The sequence below is a fragment of the Aspergillus eucalypticola genome (assembly GCF_003184535.1).
Source record: "Aspergillus eucalypticola CBS 122712 chromosome Unknown BO83scaffold_12, whole genome shotgun sequence".
Taxonomy (NCBI): domain Eukaryota; kingdom Fungi; phylum Ascomycota; class Eurotiomycetes; order Eurotiales; family Aspergillaceae; genus Aspergillus; species Aspergillus eucalypticola.
The window spans coordinates 662084-681543 of record NW_020290286.1 but is presented as its reverse complement, the minus strand read 5'-3'; the positions used below and the strand labels follow the sequence as shown (position 1 = coordinate 681543).

The 19460-nt window shown below is 47.0% G+C and overlaps 4 protein-coding genes and 1 non-coding gene across 5 annotated transcripts; 3 read left to right on the top strand and 2 right to left on the bottom strand.

Annotated features, from left to right (window-relative positions):
• Positions 1 to 5794: 5794 nt before the first annotated feature.
• BO83DRAFT_445379 (putative tannase) lies at positions 5795 to 7649 on the top strand (the record flags this gene model as incomplete). Its single annotated transcript, XM_025536549.1, has 1 exon — positions 5795 to 7649. One exon carries the CDS (start codon positions 5795 to 5797, stop codon positions 7538 to 7540), a length of 1746 nt encoding a protein of 581 aa, XP_025388276.1. The 3' UTR covers positions 7541 to 7649.
• A 3981-nt stretch (positions 7650 to 11630) lies between these two features.
• Positions 11631 to 12841, bottom strand: BO83DRAFT_445371 (uncharacterized protein). The gene is made up of 4 exons (XM_025536548.1): positions 12290 to 12841; positions 12158 to 12229; positions 11947 to 12099; positions 11631 to 11886 (listed from the first exon to the last, which is right to left on the bottom strand). The coding sequence occupies exons 1-4, from the start codon at positions 12579 to 12581 to the stop codon at positions 11726 to 11728; spliced, it is 678 nt and encodes a 225-aa protein (XP_025388275.1). The 5' UTR covers positions 12582 to 12841; the 3' UTR covers positions 11631 to 11725.
• A 2599-nt stretch (positions 12842 to 15440) lies between these two features.
• BO83DRAFT_t155 lies at positions 15441 to 15513 on the top strand. Its single transcript has one exon. It is a non-coding gene; the product is annotated as a tRNA-Thr (tRNA).
• A 1397-nt stretch (positions 15514 to 16910) lies between these two features.
• On the top strand, positions 16911 to 17852 carry BO83DRAFT_398883 (peroxidase family protein; the record flags this gene model as incomplete). Its single annotated transcript, XM_025533289.1, has 4 exons — positions 16911 to 17010; positions 17057 to 17297; positions 17345 to 17616; positions 17674 to 17852. 4 exons carry the CDS (start codon positions 16911 to 16913, stop codon positions 17850 to 17852), a joined length of 792 nt encoding a protein of 263 aa, XP_025388274.1.
• A 398-nt stretch (positions 17853 to 18250) lies between these two features.
• BO83DRAFT_445368 (aromatic alcohol reductase) lies at positions 18251 to 19262 on the bottom strand (the record flags this gene model as incomplete). Its single annotated transcript, XM_025536547.1, has 3 exons — positions 18251 to 18703; positions 18760 to 19179; positions 19230 to 19262. The coding sequence occupies 3 exons, from the start codon at positions 19260 to 19262 to the stop codon at positions 18251 to 18253; spliced, it is 906 nt and encodes a 301-aa protein (XP_025388273.1).
• Between the last annotated feature and the right edge of the window lie 198 nt (positions 19263 to 19460).

The following is a 19460-nucleotide window of genomic DNA, read 5'->3' as shown; positions in this document are numbered from 1 at the left end:
TCTGGTCATAATATTGAACGACGATCTCTATACGGATCATGTCTTCCCAACCAAGGTCAACGGGTGAGTGGGATGGCATCACATGGTAGAAGTTTCGAATTTCAATGCCAGCCCCGGTGGACCCTGATAAAGGGTCTACGGAATACAACTGGAATTTGGCATAGGCACTACTAATTACGTAGTACCAGCTTCAAATCAGTGCAAGAAGTAATACCACTAATCTTGAAAAGGCTATTCGCATTCGAATACGATAACAAGCCGATCAGTAAGGATGGTGCCTATAGAGTTGTGGGTCTTCTTACCAGGTGGATCCACAAGGCTGACCAATTCGATTGAGCCAGCTCCCTGGACTCAACTTCTTTTAAGAGGTGAAGTAGGTAATTTTTTTACCGATTGGTGAAAGTTTCTTGGCTTCAGGTACTTGGCTCAATTCGCGTGCTTGTATCCTCATCCTTTTTCGAGGCTTGTATGTTTCTCCTGAGTTTATCTGTAGGCAACAAGCCTTCTTAACCTTGGATTTCCACGTCTTGCAGTTTTGCACGGCATGCATAGAAGAGATCCATGAATTCTTAGCAAGTCGTTAATGTTGTGTTATGACACGAGCTGAGCCTGTGCCCTACGGAGTGTTGTTACATAACCATGAATATCAGCCCAAGTTATATCCGATCTCGTAGGAGGTCGCTAGTTGCGACTAGATCCTCACCATGTGTTTCAGAGTGGATCTGCTGTGGATATGATGGCTCCAGGCAGATGAAAGAAAATCTCGATAACGCTTTCCTGCTCTATGGCACTAATATTGCTTTATGGTTCTGCAGGCCCAGGGGTACTACACACATATAAATATCGCGACTAGACGCTATACAGGGTTCTCCTCGACGTAAAACTCCACGCTCTGCATAAAATACTGACCAGAGTTTTAATTGAACAAGATGAATTTCTTCGATTGGATTACCACATCTTTCAGCAAAGCGCCTACTCCAGAACCAGAAAGCCATATTTGGGATCCAGAGACTGTGACCATGCAGCAACCAACTGCTCCTGAACCTCCCAGCACAAAGAATTCGGTATGATACATGCGTGAACATCTCTTCGACCATAGCGTCAAGTATACTGACCAGAAGGAAAGACAGCGGCCGCGGAATCATCAGATGTGAGCATGCGAGGAGGTGGTGAAGCAGGAGAAGTTTGTTGTGGAGTGTAGGTTTCCCCTTCCTTCTTCGCTCCGCTATGAATAGTATACTAATTCTTTTAGATGCTGCGGACTCATGTGTTTTGAGTGCTGCTGCGGGGGCGAAGAATAACGTTCAAGCGAATAGATTGTGCGAGCCAGCAGATAAATTTTGCTTTAAGTAGATATTGGTCGATGCTTCCATACAGGATTGCCTTTTTCCGCAGTGGGGCTTAAATGTAATATAATTCAATTCAAGATGAACTCACATTTCTGTGTGGCCCGTACAGTAGCCGGTGCAGACGTGCGGACTACCACTTTTATTTATTCTAATTTTTTTTTCATCAAATGCGTGGCGTAGAAGCAGAGCGTTGGAGCCTGATTGAAATGGGGCCGAGTGAAGGGTCATCCTAGAACCCTGCAGTCCCACATATGCCCACCACAACAAGGCTCATTCAACCCTTCTCTATCGAAATAAGCAAATCAGAGTTTTCGCAGGTCCAGACCCTGAAAGAAGTATATCAGTGATCGAACATTCAGAAAGATCTCTACTGCCGTGGTCTTTGATTTATTGCACAACAATATTACCGCAGAAAGCCCCACAACATGATCTGGTACTCGACTCCCTAGGCGACTTTTTCTCTAAATAGGTGCATGAGGCTTGTGTCTCACTGTATCTGGTCTAGAGTCTATCGACTCCTATTAGAGCACAAATCTCGAACCAGCGCCCCATGTCGACGAGCGCGTTGAACAATAGTGGACCAGGTTCATTTTCCGGAGCTTTGGTTTTGCCTAGGTTTCCCTTTCCTTTAACCGGATTAGGCAGTTCGCATTCGTGTTGATGTGCATGTGTCTCAGAATGGTATTTGTATAACATATAACAGTATCAGCATTGATAATTACGTAGTTCCAAATAGCAATTCACGGACATTCGCATGATATATTTCCGTGACTTGTAAATAATGTTTGAATCATGAACACTGAAATAAAGGGGGCCCATGAAGGCATATTCCTTAAATCCCTATATGGGACAATTTATTGAAAATGTCACTTATGGATCTAATAGCACTACAGAGACCTTTTCATGGTGCATCTTATTTCCATGATGATTGCGATCTCAGAATATGGCCTGCAGCAGCTGTATCGTACAGTATACATAATGCTAAATATATATATCTTCCAATGTCCTTTGATATATGCTAGCTGCGTGAGTATGTCCAAGGTGTTAGCTGTAGTAGGCAGTATATCTCGAAATGGAATCCCTAAAGACTGAAGCCCGGCCATCACTTTGACAGAAACCACGTAACATCCTCTTCTACATATGTTTCCGCACAAACATACGCATGATCAACGAAGAGCGAAAGTTGATCCCCGCAACAGAAGAAGCCCTTTATGAAATAGTCTCTCATGTATCGCAGTACGGTCCTTTATATGCTTCCCAAATAATCTAGAAACGTACTGGGCTGTCTACAGTGAGTCAGATCTGGGATGTTGGGCGCCCTGGATGGGCGCGGCGCAAAGGAGGCTGACCCAGGAAAGCAGAACGGTTGGGGCAACAGAACATTATCTGCAGCAAACCCCAGGCATCTCGAGATAATTGAGCGACTACTTGCCATAAAGTGGGTGTGTCCAGGTCAAAACTGGCTGGGGAGAGACCTCGGTGGGGAAGCAGTATAATGTTCGACATAACCTACAACAATTTATTCGCGTGGCAACGAAAGAAGATTATGTTCGTATACGTGAATCGATGTAGCCAAAGCCTCCGCGGTCCGCATAAGCAAGAGATTACTGAAGATAACACAGACATGGTCGTTTCCATTCAGCACGCCATGAGGCATAAGACGACTCGGGGTGATAAGGCGTTGCTATTTATCATGCGGGTGGGTCTAAAATAGGGATGACCTTCATTCAGGACTACGCAGTGGTATTGAGACCCACACGCAATCAAGTTGATACCGAAAAATGTTCTCGAACATGAGCAATTTATTAGGCATATACTGTTGAAGCCCACCAATATAGCCTGCCCAGATATGCTGATATTGCTACAGACATCAATTAACGCTCACCGGAATTAGGGAGTCATCTTGATTGCTGGTGTCAAGCCTCATTAGCTAGTGCCATGCACTCCCAACATCCACGCTTTATTCGCTCGCCTCCATGAAGCTGGATATGGAGCAGTAGACCCCCACATGTGAGATTTTGCAAACTTAATGGTAAGAAGGACTAAGGACCGCCTCTTCCCTTATTGGGTTTCATGATATGGTCACTTTGTGATGGTTTCTGAACCAGAGGGCAAGCAGTAGAACAGAAGTAGGATACCTTTCACCTGTGGTGTCTGGGGGCACTCGGATAAGTTCACGAAGCTAACCAGGTTTCTGGGCTGTCCTATGCTCGAAAAGTTATAATGATTACAAAGTCATCTAGGCCATGTATATAGGCCTCGGCACTCTTGTCAATTATCATGTTTGCTGATTTTACAACGTCAAATTGATATTCCAAAACCAGTCAACAGTGACTCGCTTATAGGCCACCGAACGTGAAATTGGATTGCTATATGGAAAGATATGAACTAGTGGCTTTTTTATGCAGCTGCAAATCTGCCGGCATCCTCGAGTAAATGAAGAAGGTACGGTTGTCCGCCGGCGCACGCTGGGTGAGGGGACCATTCCGGTAATCCAGTCCGACTGGAGGATGAGTACCCCCGAAACGCTATTCAGTGTGAGCTTTAGGCTATGATCCCAGGCCGAAATTACTGCTCGGAAAATGGAGCACGCTCCGTCAAGTCAACTCAACATCGGGTGGTACTAAAATTTTGATACTGCTCAGTTCCTTTTCCAGCGATGGTTTTGCTGCGCAAGGGGCAGTGATCTCAAACAGTGGGGCTAAAAGCGTGGAAGCAAACAGAATTACCAAGGAATGGTGTACTGAAATAATGGGGCTCACGTTCCAGAGTTAATGGGCGAGAAGGTCGTGCAAAATATACTATTCTGGTGCCACCGGAAGACACCCATTCTTGGCAGTCTGGACTAGAGCTATTTTGGAAAGGTTGCTATGGAGTATCCTGAAATACTGACCAATAGTGATGTCCAGACTGGGAGCATTGCCCTGAATAACATGGGGGTATGAATGACTAAGCGGAAGCGCCGATCATCTTGGCAACCAACCTAGTCTACTTAGATCAGGTTGAAGTGTGGAACAGCCGTTATCGGCTCCTCAGACTTACATGGAGCTAAACACGGATTGATGGGCGTGTACGTATGCATTCCACCTGCTGTATGTCACCTTGATGGCTGTTGAACTAATTGGATTCCGTACCTGGATTATTGAGTCACTATATTCACGGATATTACAAGCATGTAGGATGTACAGAATAACACCCATTGTGAGTAGTCATCCAAATGGGTCTTTCTCTGAAGCTAGAACCAAGATTGTGATCAGCACAGTTACGTATCAATATCATTTTCTTCACCGCAGGGCTGAACAGGGTCGATTAGGATTTATCTGCTACCCGCGGCCTGGACCAAGTTTTCTTGACCACGGTGTTTGCGGGTTCCCTGCGGAGTTCGCTGAAGGGTTAGCAGTCCCCGACCATGGGGTTGTGTGGTATGACGAATCTGTCGACTAATATAAAACGCCCAAACTGGCTCTCGCTAGGCTCGAAAACAGACAGGGGGTCTTCGACCTGCCGCCTTAACATGATACTGAGCTGACGAAGCCTCGACTTGGCACTAACCAGCCATACCCTATTTGACTTGGCGCACGAGTTCGCGCAGGAACGAAAGCTTAGCCTTTGTGAACTGCTTGCTTGGGAGCAGAAGTAGATCATACTGCCTGGAGTGTAGACTTTATAGCTTCTACATGTGTCGAATTTTGTTCACTCTCTCAATGACATGTTCAGTCAGGCAAATGCGAGTGCCGAAAAGGGTCCTAGAAGCCGAGACCCTGGTTGGACCTCCTGTGGCCTGCCAAGGCGCCCGACTGCTCGAGCGGAGATTTACTGACTCCACCCGGATAAGGTTATTACCGCCCTAACATCGGGACCCTCTTGGCGAAGGCCCTGATCAGATGCAGATTAGATGCATTCCATGCCATTGTCGCTGCTACTCCCTGCTACTCGTGTCGGGGTTTCAGGTCCTGTTTGACCAAGTTTGGGAAACATGCAAGCAGCAATGACCGACAAACAGGTTATCACTCACACTTTGCTGTGTTGCAATATGAGAAATAGCCTTCACTTGATCACAGCCCCTTCAAAATCTTTCCATCACACTGCGCCCATGACATGCGAAAGCCAGCTGTCACAGTGATCTACTGATGTCACTCAACCCCATAATCTGGATAATGCTCTTCCGGGCCGCGCAATCGGGTGACGAGTGTTAGAATCTGAGTTAATTTCTGCTGCAGAATGTCAAGCCTGGTGGGCCCGGCCGATGAATAGCCTTCTCACTCCACTCGAACCACAGGAGACGGCTATCACGGTATGTCCCCAATGTTGGGTAGCTGATCGTACTATATAAGACATCCACCCGCCACCCCAAACAAACCTCATCATTAGACGCTTCAGTCAGTCTTTATAGTCTGCACCTTCGCTCATTAAATCCACCCCCACACTCTTTAGTGACCCTCAACATGCGCAAATCCACTCGCGCAGTTGTCGCTGCTCTGGCAGCAGCCACTGCTCAGGCTACTTCCCTGTCCGATCTCTGCACTGTTTCCAATGTTCAGTCCGCCCTTCCATCCAACGGCACCCTCCTGGGAATCAACTTGATCCCCTCCGCCGTTACTGCCAACACCGTCACCGATGCCAGCTCTGGCATGGGTAGCTCCGGCTCGTACGACTACTGCAATGTCACTGTTACCTACACCCACACCGGCAAGGGTGACAAGGTTGTCGTGAAGTACGCCATGCCCGCTCCTTCCGACTTCAAGAACCGTTTCTACGTTGCCGGTGGTGGTGGTTTCTCCCTGTCCAGCGATGCTACTGGCGGTCTCGAGTACGGTGCTGCCTCCGGTGCCACCGACGCCGGCTACGACGCTTTCTCCTACAGCTACGATGAAGTCGTCCTCTACGGCAACGGCTCGATCAACTGGGATGCTACTTACATGTTTTCCTACCAGGCTCTTGGTGAAATGACCAAGGTCGGCAAGCCCCTGACCCGAGGTTTCTACGGTCTCTCCAGCGACGAGAAGATCTACACCTACTACGAGGGCTGTTCCGATGGTGGCCGTGAGGGTATGAGTCAGGTCCAGCGCTGGGGAGATGAATATGATGGTGTCATTGCCGGTGCCCCTGCCTTCCGCTTTGCTCAGCAGCAGGTCAACCACGTCTTTCCTGCCACTATTGAACACACCATGGACTACTACCCTCCCCCTTGCGAACTTGACAAGATCGTCAACGCTACCATCGAAGCCTGTGACCCTCTCGACGGCCGTACCGATGGCGTTGTCTCCCGTACTGACCTTTGCATGCTGAACTTCAACCTCACCTCCATCATTGGCGAGTCCTACTACTGCGCTGAACAGAACTACACCTCCCTGGGCTTTGGCTTCAGCAAGCGTGCTGAAGGCAGCACTACTAGCTACCAGCCCGCCCAGAACGGCAGCGTCACTGCAGAGGGTGTTGCTCTCGCCCAGGCCATCTACGACGGTCTCCACGACTCTAACGGCAAGCGTGCCTACCTCTCGTGGCAGATCGCCGCTGCGCTATCCGATGGTGACACCGAGTACGACTCCACCACTGACTCCTGGACTCTGAGCATCCCCTCCACCGGCGGCGAGTATGTGACCAAGTTCGTGCAGCTCCTCAACATCGATAACCTGGAGAACCTCGACAATGTCACCTACGACACCCTGGTCGACTGGATGAACATCGGTATGATCCGCTACATTGACAGTCTCCAGACCACCGTCATCGACCTCACCACCTTCAAGGAGTCCGGTGGTAAGATGATCCACTACCACGGTGAATCCGACCCCAGTGTTCCCACCGCCTCGTCCGTTCACTACTGGCAGGCTGTCCGTCAGGCCATGTACCCCAACACCACCTACACCCAGTCCCTGCAGGATATGTCCGACTGGTACCAGCTTTACCTCGTCCCCGGTGCTGCTCACTGTGGTACCAACTCCCTCCAGCCTGGTCCTTACCCCGAGGACAACATGGAGATCATGATCGACTGGGTTGAGAACGGCAACAAGCCTTCCCGCCTCAACGCCACCGTCTCCTCCGGTACCTATGCTGGTGAGACCCAGATGCTTTGCCAGTGGCCTTCTCGTCCCCTCTGGAACAGCAACTCCAGCTTCTCTTGTGTTCACGATTCCAAGTCCCTTGCTACTTGGGACTACACTTTTGATGCTTTCAAGATGCCCGTCTTCTAAGTGGGTTGATTGAGAAAATATGGATCTTGAAAGGGCCTTTGATAGGATCTCTATCCGTCTGTACCTAGTATCTTCGCTTCGAAAGTCGTTGTTGTTCTTCTACCTTTTGTGTCTCTTTAATCTGTATACGTGTGAAGAAGACTTTTACTAGCTTATTTAGTCAACAATATCATTGGAGTGTATATAACACTTATTGCTTTTTAAAACTGAACAAGTCTTCTTGCAGCTTAATGCGTGTTAAAAACTGTGCACGAGGAATTTCAGAATATGTCTGCAGGTTGTGAGGACAGAGACAACATTTGTAATCAAGCTAGCCAATCCCGAAATCCATCCGTGATAAGCAGAATCAAAGTAATTACCGCCCCCACTCCCACCCCACACGAACAAATTACAACAATCCGAACAAAATCATTCTTTGCGATATCTTTAGCCTTCACAATCCTTGGTCATGTTCTTCATGGCCCCTCTCGCCCACCTTTCAGACCACATCTGGGATAATCGGACGTTCTAATAACGCATTAGCACAGGTCTTGTACTGAATCAGAAGAAAAATTTGGGAATTTTTAAATTTGGGCAGTAAGGAAGGGAAAGGAGGGGGTCTGGGTGGAGAATTTACAAGGCAACTGGAACTAACCTGATCAGAAACCTTCCACAAGGCATAGGTCAAAAGAAGGGATGCGGCGCCGAACACAATGTACCAGCGCCAGTCAGGGTTGCTTTGCAGCGCGTTGACGTTCATGCCAAAAAGACTCTGTTGCTATTAGTCGGGGCAGAAAAGAGCAGAAAAGGAAAGAAAGACAGTTCACGCTACTACTTACCGATGCAAACATCAGTGGTAGGAAGATAAACTGCCCTCGTTAGCCATGTGAATGGAGAGAACCAATATATCGTCTCACAGTTATTAGACTGATACGTCTCATGAAAACTGTTTCTTCAACGGAAAGCCTAGCAAATTCCTGATATTGTAAGAACCATTCAATGAGGTCAACAAGGTAGGTATCTTACCATCTGGCGAAGGTCCCGTACACGCTCGTGCTGTTTATCCAGTCGATCATTGATAGTCGCCTTCAAACGCCTAAGATCCTCTTCTGACTTTAGCAAAAAAGGACTGTGATGTACATCCACCCTGCGATATTCATCGATTGCCCTCCGTATTCCCTTGATCTGGTCTTGAAGGGCCTTCTGAATGGTGGCCAAGTAACGTGAATCATCAGCTAGGTCAGTAATCAGGATAGTGGCGCTCGTCTCGTCACCATTGCACTAGTGGTCAGAGCTGTCAGCGTAAGACGCAATATCCGCGATAAGGGGTCGACGTACATGATCAATGACATGCGTCTCGATTTCATCGCATATTAGGGACCATTCCTGAAATAATTCGCCAATGTATTGCTGTAGGAATTTGTAGTCGCTTGCAGGAATCTGTCCGTGAGAGATAGTACTGCTGTAGAATACTGGTTGTATACTTGTATCCGGAAACTGTGGCCTTGTCCACGATATACACCAGCATTTATGACTTGTTATACCCTGAGACTGGAATGGGCTATGTCTCTTGAAGAATCCTGCATCTGGGCTCGGAAATTCTGCTGATAGAACACAGGTTACTTCGGACAGTCTTGTGTCCAGATGCACGCGGCTGTATGCGTATGATTCTGTATTGTGGTAGAGGCCATGCTGCAATGAGGCTATCCAATTTTGTTTGCTATTGTGTAGCCTGCCAATACTTCCTGTTAGCATTTAAAGAAGGTACTCATCAAACGGCAGTATTTACCAAAGATGCTGAAGCATATCCCATCGCTCGACAAGACGTCCTTGTGGAGTTACATCCTCTGCTTGGTAGAAGTCGAAGACAAGGAATATTGTTCTTCTTTTGTACCAGCTCGAATGACATATTCCGGTCTGCTCCCTCCAAATTGCAGAAAGACGCCTTATCCTTACTGTCCCGCAATAGATTGAACCAGTCCGCTTTGTCTTTGAAGCAATCCACTTCGGCACGCCATCGAAGGAAAAGCTTCACTATCGGTAGCAGTCCTTTCTCTTTTGCCAAGGCCAAAGGAGTTAAGCCACGTCTGTCGGCTTTCTCTAGAATTTCCTCTAGAATTTTCTTTCTCCCTAGAAACTCTAAGCTCACATTTGTTGGAACTTCAACTGTATCCATAGGCAAGTGAGATACATGGGCGAGTATTTGTTGGAGGTGATACTCCATAACGCCGATATTAGGGATGTCAAGCATTATATGGAAGGCGGTCTCTTTGTTTGGCCCTTGCGGTCTGGTAAATGAATAGCCGTTGGTAACGAGCCATTCAAGAGGTTCAGATCGAGTGTGAGCATTCCTCGCAAGGAGCCTCAGAGTAACGTCATCCTCGCTCCATAATAGTTCAGCAATCTCGCGGTGTCTAGCCTCTATGGCCCGCCAAAGCGGCGTTTTTCCATCTCTGTCCGCCGCGACTATACTGATGCCCTTAATGTTAAGAAGTATTGTGACGATTAAATGCCTCTCGAGTTGTACAGCACGCGATAGCAGGGTAAGGCCAAAGGCATCATGCTCAGACAACATGGATGTGCTTATATAGTCGGATGGCACTGGTATCCATTCCCGCACACCCGAGTGTGAGGTCTGCCCAAAAAAGTTTTTTGCCTCCGGTGGAAGGCCTCTTGCCTCCAGGGAATGGCTTCTGTTCCAAATCAGTGGAAGAATGCGGAGATCATAACCTGTACTTGAGTAAGGCTCGCTTTCTAAACATTGGAGAAAGTAATGGCAAGGTGTCCAGCCTTGGTTATCCTTGTCATCAAAATCCTTGTCATCAGAGAAACTGATATCCCAACTGAGTAGCTCAATCAATTTCTCGTGGCCGAATTGTGCTGCCCAGGATAAGGCCGATCGTCCAGTTTTGTCACATCGGTAGGGGTCCGCTCCAGCTTTTATCAATTTGTTCACAGCCCACGCATTTCCAAGCTCTGCTGCATGAGACAGTGGGGTACGACCGTCTTCATCTTGCTCAATCAGATTATCCATTTCAAGGCCCTTCAGTAGCGAGTCCCATTTCGCACGTTCCTGCCAATGTTCCCGGCTGGAGATGGATCCCGTTGGCAATAACTGCGCTGCGTAATGGAGCGGTGTCATACCAAATTCATCTTTTGTGTGTGAATAGGCCTCGCTATCTCGCTCAAAGCGATCGCCGAGAGTGCGGTGGAATTTTTCTAGGACCCTAGATGAGTATTCTTTTCTCTTTTGCTTGGCATTGATATGAACAGGACTAGGGGCACACCTATGGCTGTTTCAGGGGCCTCCTTTTTTGTTTGTAGCTTCCTCAAGAAATCTTCCAATTTTGAAGCCTCCATCCAGTACCAACGATGACAGATAAACGGTGCTAACACCGGCCTCGAAGAGATTCAAAGCATTTGTAGAATAATACATCGTAGCCTAGATCGCAAGGCTGCGTGGCTAAGATAGCAGCATCCGTGCATCGCCTCACGCTAAAGTTGTGGTTTCGTTTGATTTGATGCATTGCCATGTTGCTATGCGGAGTTGATAGCACTCCATCCAGGGGTCCTATTACTGTAGCCAGCGATAAGATATTGTTGAACAAATGTCTGAATAACACAAAGTCAAAGTTTCTAGATATGAAGAAACTTAAGTTATATGGTATCTCATGTGAAAATTGTTTTCGCGACCGTACGCGCTGTCAATTCACCCATGTGTGGACACTGAGCTTTGTGTTGACATCTAATTTAACCGAAAGGCGGAAACGTGGCTATGCTCGCAAAGGATCGCATCGTGCAGCAACCCCGCGCGACGTGGCTATCTTGCTGAGGCATTTACGTGGTATCATTGAATGCAAGTTAGCGATAGATCTAAGGTGCTTGTTAATGATTAAATTCCATGTTGTGTTTTTTGGCTGCTTAAAGTTGAGGATATTCAGGATATCTAGGAGATCTCGGGTGACAGGCCCCTGCGGTGTGCATACCAGCGGGTATTCATCAAGGGGTTTCCGGTCTTAGCGTACAACTACTATTTGTAGTCTTTGCTCTGCTCTTGTCGAGGGAAGAACAATACCAGTATATAAAGAATATTAATAGACATTCTATGCTATTGGATAATACTAATACAAAGACGAAGGTAAGAATCACTGCACTACCCTAGCAATCCCCATATCCAGATAGGTTCTGATGTAATATGCAGTGCGTTCAGGAAGAGAAAGAGTACTCAGGAATGTTAATGGTGGTAACAGTCCAGGTCTTGCCACCATCGCTGGTGGACATGTCGCCAGTAACGCCGCTACCCTTGGCGAGGGTGTTGATGTAGTTGGGGTCAGCAACATCGAGGATAATCGTGGTGTTGGTCCAAGCTAATGAGCGGTCTTATTAGCACGGCGAAGATTCTTCGGTAATGTCATTGTTCAACTTACAGTGAGCACCGACAGTGCCGCAGTTGTCCTCGGCACACTCGACAGCGCTACCCCAACCCTGAGCCTTGCCATCGCTGGTGGAGAGAGTAGAGACGGTTTTGCCGTTGATCAAAACGGTCTGGGTGTAGTTTCCGGTCGAGTCATCGAACTTGTCTATAAATCGCGAGTTTTAGCTATTATCCAGGAACGACAGCTTGAAAATGTCACTTACAATGCATGGTGACCTTATCGCCCTTAGTACCGTCAGCCTGGCCATCACCGTAGAGGGGCTCCTGGGAAGTAGCTGTGGAGATGAGCGGGTAAGTAATTATTTCGTTTGTCGTTAGTTTCCGTGGTCACTAACCGCTGGTCTCCTTAAGAGTGTAGGCGTACATGGTCCAATCGCTCTGCTGCCAGTTGTCGGCAATGGACTGAATCAGGTCACCATTGGAGGTGCCCATACCAACCCACAGGGAGGTGATAGCATCGGAGGAGCCGCCGCTAGGGCCGTTGGGGAGGACAAGAGTCGAGGTAGCTTCACGGATGAAGGAGTCGTCGGAGACCGGACCAGTGCTGAAAGCAGGACCCATGGCGGCGTTCACGCCGGTGGCGCCAAGAGCTGCAAGAGCTGCGAGAACCTGGGTGCGGGTGTACATTTTGATGGAGTCGTGTGTGGTAGATGCGGGAGCTCGTGTGGTCTTGTTGTTCTGATAGACGGACCGCGAGGACAAGGTACATTCTTATATGTTCTGATAATGACGAAGCAGCTTTTAACGTTCCTTCCCTAATACTCCCTCTCTCCTCAGTAATTATTAACGTTTATTGTCTGATGTTTCGGGGAAATATCCACCAGTGGGGTTTCGGTCCCCGGGAGTATTGCCCTAGTTGAGGGGATTTTGGCTCTTGTGCGTTCCATTGCACGAATGGGGTGTGCAGACACAAATATGCTGCCCCCATGCTGTCCAGGAGCCAAGAAAAGAGTCAATCTATATGGATCTCTCTGACAAGGCTACTGCCGCAGACTCCTACCTCGACTTCCCGTCCTGACCCACTTGATGGGTAATCAATTCCGATTCCCGACACCATCAGGAACAGCTCTCTCCCAAAGTCAATTGCACCTGACAAACAGTTACAGGCAGAAGTAAAATTTCCCTGGCTCTGGACTGATTCATAACTGGCCTTCAGGGTTGCTCTTTATTTTCCGGTAATTTAGCGAACGAATGCCGTACTAAATATCCGAAGGTCCAGATGCTCGCTGAATCAGGGTGGCAAAAGTCGCCATAACCTTTCCATACTGACCCGGTAGGTTAAATTTAGTCATGAGCTTGCTGTAGCGGTTACTCGAACTTAATAACCGCCATCAACAACCTTGGGCCAAACGGCTATTCTGGTTTGTTACAGGAAAATGCAGTATGGACCTCCCAGATGCCCATATGGCCCTTCTCCACTTATGGGCCCTGCTCTTGGCGCCCTACTGTAAACCCTGGAACAGCCCCTATGCAGGGGTCCTCCGTTTTCGGCGTCAAAATAGTAACAGACAGACCTGCAGTTGTTTCAACACTTTTAGGGTGGTTAATCTTCCGCCAATAGGAGACTACAGCGCCTTCTTCATTACTTTATCCATAAAGGTATGAGCTCCGTGCTTCATTTAAGATCCTCAGTCATACCTAACAACCACCACCCACGAGGGCCCAGTAGGAGATCCGGGTGCGGGTCATGGCAACTTTGGCATCCAATTCGAGTAAGGTTTACGGGATAATAATACAACGATTAAGATTAATTTTCAGTTGACGGGTGTGATTCGAAAGCTAGGCTTCTATGCTATTGATATGACCCACCCGGCCTTACACATTGATTTAACCTAGATGTCACTAATATGGGAAGCTTTAGACATATCGTCTCTTTCTGACGTGACTGCAGTAAGTAAAAGTATAAGGAACTGCTGCGACACCTTCACGGTATTCAAAGTAGCGGTGTCAAAAACTATTGTTGTGACAGTCAATATATATTTCATCGACGGTTTCCATCATGTAGATAGCCGATTCTGATTGAAATCATCTATGACCAAGTTCCTCACGTCAAGAGCACTACAGAGTCGTTTGCGCTGGGCGGATAAAAGCTTCACCGTCTCAAATTATATCAGTTATTTTACTTTCAGGCGGCAGCATTCTGTTGGAGAACATGGTCAATGGGGACGATTTTATTTGTTGTATGGCTGTGGAGCCACGGGGCTGGTCATTCAGCATGACATGGCAAAATTTATTAGAGGATACCCCTAAAATCAAGGGGTTGTCATGGGCTCTATAGAGATTCATCTACTCATTGCATCTAGAACACTGCGGAGACTTAGAAATTGTTCAAGAAGATGCGCCTGTATTATCTTTTGCTTCGACGCAACCTAGTTGGGGAGAGAATGGGCCCCTGCTCCTTGAATCAATATAAGGCGCATCAATACATCAATATTGCCAGGTTATGAGAAAGGCAACAGCGCTATCACAATGCAATTTGTGATTATTTCACTCGGATTCTACGATTATCTAGACTACTATGTCTCTCAGAGCCGAGCTTGTGTTGCTCCATCCCTTGCCTGGACGACGACCAATATACGGTGCACAAATATTTTCATGGCAGCAGCTTTACCGCCATTACTAAACTGTTCTAGCATCAGATTAACAATACATCACGTCGTACCTCCTGGGATTATAGTGGTTGCGTATGCCAGCTTGCTAGGCAATTCTCGTAGAGTTATTCAAGCGCCTATGACGACTATGCTGATTTAATATATTGACATATACCATATATTGTGCGATGTCGAAGGAAAATATATTTACATAAGAGATGTCGGACTTTTACAATGTAAACCTACCAGTTTCTAATAAACGGAGGCCGATGCCATTCTACTAGTTGTCGAGTTGAAATCTGACCCACGTCAGTAGGTCTTGTTATAGGTAAGGTGGTGATTGAGGTTTTTACCCTAGATACAGTCATTGCTGTCAGAATCTCCTCATTAGTGTGCTACCGGTAGTAACAGTGATGCCCCTAAATGTAGGGGCATAGCGATTATATAGTTATTTCTGCTGACATAGCATGTCGGGATTTGGCAGTATCATGTTTGCACGAGCCATGAACAATAGTTGTGCTGCAGCTGCTCAAGCTCAAAGATAGGACAGTCGGTCTGCGGGGTGGGGGAAATGGACCTGTCATAGTACATCTCGAGATCGATCTCCTTGGACCGTAAGCCACGATAAATTTGGAGACCTGTCATATGAGTTCCTCTTGGGAGTCATGTCGGTTTGACCAAGTAGAGAAATATACATATGATACCCTTTCATGCTGTGCATCATTTTATTTCTGCATCTTATTATTGATGCGACTTGAGACGTGAGACCCGAATCAGAAGCCTAACCGGTGAACACAACATTCTTTGATGCCTTAATGTGCGACCAGAATATGGGGCCTTGTAATCCGTCCCTTTTGATTTGTGAATCCTAAATGTAGAAGTAATCAACCAATCAGCTCGCATGGCTTAGTTGGTAAAGCGCATGACTAGTAATCATGAGATCCTCGGTTCGAATCCGAGTGTGAGCATTTTTGTATTTCTTTTTACCGCTGTCAAGGTAGGAGACCTTTTGGGGTAAGTGATTGCTCAAGGTCCTATTGTTTGCAGTGTCTTCATAAAACAGAACAATGTTCCCTCAGTACTCAGAGAGTGATGTTGTGAAGGCAGTATACTCATAAGCTCGTAGGGTCTGCTCAGCAAGCCCCCCTATGCAAGGGATACATCGACTTCAATTGACTGCCCAGCTGCACCAGACAAACCAGGTGTCACAATGATTAATGAAAATTTCAAAAAATATATCATGGGGTTATGGATTATGAACATCTACTCTATAGGAAAATTTGACACCTCCATGGCACGCATTCTTCCTATAACAATAACATGTGGATAACTCGTCCAAAAGAAAAGCACAACCTAAGACAGAGCAAGGTTGTGACAGATGGTGAAAAGACGAGTCATGATAAAATCAAATGAATACCCGGCGAGATACCTAATTGGCGCTGCGGTATACAGTGCGATAAACATCACCAAGATCGTGCAGGTGGACAAGCAGCGGTGGGATACGACTTAGAGAGATGTACCCGGCTTCGGCTCCGGGTGATCTGTCACATATAGTATCCTCCTAATGGACATGCTTGCGACCGTGGACTGGGGAGCCTTCGACTATAGTCTCTTAGCCGATAGATGAACGTCGTGGCACACAAAGTAGTCAATGCGATAGGTATAAAGTCCTTTTATCATAGTTTTGCTGGGGAAGACTAGTAAGGTTGCCTTTATTATGGGATATAGTTTACTACGGCAATTTAGCACATCAGAATTAGTTATCATTCAACTTGTTATGCCAGTAGCTTGTAAGGGAGTCCCAAGCAATAGCATCGAGCATATAAACGAAAATTTTTGCCCCAGTATCGATGTATCCTGTACAGCATATCACCAGATCGTAGAGAATTTGAGATATTCTGGGCCTTGTCGAGGTCCCAGCGTGCCAATACATATGACATGATCAGTTATGCGTGAGAAGCAATAAAATCTGCGCAAATCAATGGAGTGATCTCCCGAGGTCATATGCAAAGCATATGCTTTATACAAACCATTAACTTCAGGGTTGTCTGCAAATATCATGTATGCCACAACTACCATTCAGGGTTGCGCTGTTGCATGGCATGTCGAAAAATTGAATATAAGACCCATAACAGATTGTCAGTGGCATGTAAGCAATGCATGATTTACCCTCCTTGAACCTCACAGGGACGCAGACCAAAGTTACACTGCATCTATTATTTGATCGCATGCACCAATAATGTTTGAGGTATTTGTTGCCCGTGGTATTTAGCCTTCCGGTGGCTCGTATATAAACCCTCTCGAGATAAACATCCATGTATCTAGCAAAAGGCACAAGTCAGACATCTGGAACCGAGCCAGTACAATGAAAGCCAGTCTACTCTTCGTTCTCTCTTCCTTTTCCCTGGCCTTGGCCACGGATTCAGCCAAGTTACTTCCATGGTCGCCTCCAGGGCACGGCGATGGTATGTCTGACTTATGAAGTTAGTGATGAAAACTAAGAAGCAACAGTGCGAGGCCCCTGTCCAATGCTGAATACCCTTGCGAATCACGGGCTTCTACCACACAATGGCAAAGACATTTCTGAAGAAGATATTGTCAATGTACTGGGCAACACGCTGAATGTTGCAGAGAGCCTTGCTGTTGCTCTGTATAAAGAGGCCATGACCACAGTTGAAGACCCCAACGCGACTACCTTCTCCTTGAGTGACCTTGATCGCCCTGGTATCTTAGAGCACGATGCCAGTTTGAGGTATCTGCAACCCCAGACACATCAGGAAATCAGGCTGACTCGCCCAGTCGTCAGGACCCTTACTTCGGGAATGACCATGAGTTCAACCAGAAAATATTCGACCAGACAAAATCGTACTGGACAAGTCCTCTGATTGATATTGAAGAGGCAGCCGAGGCACATGAAGCCCGTTGGAACACTTCCAAGGCCACCAACCCTGACTTTAATGTCTCGGAAACCGGGACAGCATTCAGTTTCGGAGAGTCTGCCGCCTACATGCTTGCATTTGAAGAAGACGGTATTGGGTATGCCAACAGATCTTGGGTAGTATACTTTTTTGGTGAGTGAACTTGATGAATCATGAGCTAATAGCGCCGCTAACATGTTGATTGCGTAGAAAATGAGCGCCTACCCCAAGAGCTTGGATGGACTAAGCGTCCATTTGTTACTACAAGCGAGACTCTGTTCAACTTGACCCAGCGGATTGTGAACTCCACTGTTGGTGTCACACCAGAAGTGATAGCCAAGCTGAAAGACTTTGCTAAAGCGAACCCCAGTTTCGCAGGGTCTTCGTAAAATCATGATATTCATGGTTTTTCCTGTCTTCTAGCGCTGGGGGGCTATCATTCCCGAGAGAAAGAAAGCTGCAGAGTGGAACAAGGGTTTCTTTTTTTCGATAGTTAAGGCAGGTAATGCGTTTAGTGATTTGTGAGAGATGAGTTCACAGGTTCACCATTCACCCACGTGTCAAGGGGCTCGGACAACAACTGACATGTACACATGTCTCAACGGGTGAACATTTATTACCTACCTAGGGTTCTTCTGCTTGAGTTCATTCTTATTATCAGTCCGTCCGATCTACCAAAGATATTATACTACCATCTAGGATCCATTAGAGCATCCACAAACCGCCCTCTCATATATTATCTACTACAATTAATTCCACATCGCAGGCGAGTTATCATTTGGGTGAGCTATACTCCAACCACTCGCTCAATAGTCTCCCTTACACCATCCATATCCAGCCCCAGCAATCCAATGGCGAGCTTTTGTTCCCTGACGTAGTTGGTCTTAAGGCTTGGAGTACTTCCAAACGCAGTCGCCCGGACTAGTGCGAGCGCGCCACTAAAATCACCGGCATTCAGCTTCTTGAGTCCTTCAGCAACCTGCTCCTGGGTCGTAGTCTGTGTGACTGCCCACCGTGATCCGGTGACCTCTTCGAATGTCTTTAAGACTTCGTTCTGAGTAGTCTCAACAGACGCAATATATAGAAAGCGGTTTTTGGTTTCCTCCGACCGTAAGACGACAGATAAGACAGCCTTTCCAAGCTGTTCCTCATTCGTCATGGTGAATGATGTGACACCACCGTCCCAGATCACTGCAGACTTCGTCTTGATGTCAAAGCCGAGGAAACCAGATGCAAGTCCCTAGAATATCGATCAGTCATAATATATCAAAGACATGGTAAGAGAAGACAACTCACCCAGTCGAACAACCCAGAAGTAGCAATTCCAGTCCAGCTCAACCCCCCTTTCTCTTTCTCTTTCAGATAGTCAATAATATCTCTCTTCTGTTGAAATAGAGGGAGTAGCTGGATCACGGCATCATCTTCGCTGCTGGTCGAGAACTCGGAGGGAATAAACCGTTTCACGCCTGCCTCGATCGCAGCATCAACGAACTTCTTTTGTTCAGTGAAGGCAGTCCCACCAACTGCGGAGATGAGCACATCTTGCCCACGAAGGAGTGACTGGAGACTGGAGGGCGAAAAGTCGGTTTTATGGACAGTAACGCCGGGTGGAAACTCAGTCGTGCCGGATGATTCTTGGCGGGATAGGACGCTAACGGCGATTCTCGCATTGAAGCTCAATGCCTTGAGGATAATTTGACCGATCAACCCGGTTGCCTGTGTTGGTCAATTGGGTGTCCGAAGGAATTTAGACACGCAAGACATACCCCAATGATCGTGACTTTGGTTGGGGTGGCCATTTTGGTCTAAGCAGAGCGGAAGATGTGGTATGAATCGATTGTTTCCTTGAATCTGCTATGAAGCTTGCAGCTAAAACTGAGGGAAGATAACCTCTATTTATGTTTGCATTTGAGGCATCGAATCTACTTGATGATCAGTTGTATACACACTAATACGCTTTTCTCAACCCTAACTTGGGACTAGCCCCTACAGCTCAA

Bases quoted from the DNA above. Each gene is read 5' to 3' on its own strand.
- BO83DRAFT_445371 (XM_025536548.1), bottom strand. From the start codon at position 12,581: ATGTACACCCGCACCCAGGTTCTCGCAGCTCTTGCAGCTCTTGGCGCC. The intron at 12,100-12,157 runs GTAAGTGACATT...CGCGATTTATAG, and splicing joins CGATAAGGTCACCATGCATT to ACAAGTTCGATGACTCGACC. The intron at 11,887-11,946 runs GTAAGTTGAACA...ACCGCTCATTAG, and splicing joins CGGCACTGTCGGTGCTCACT to CTTGGACCAACACCACGATT.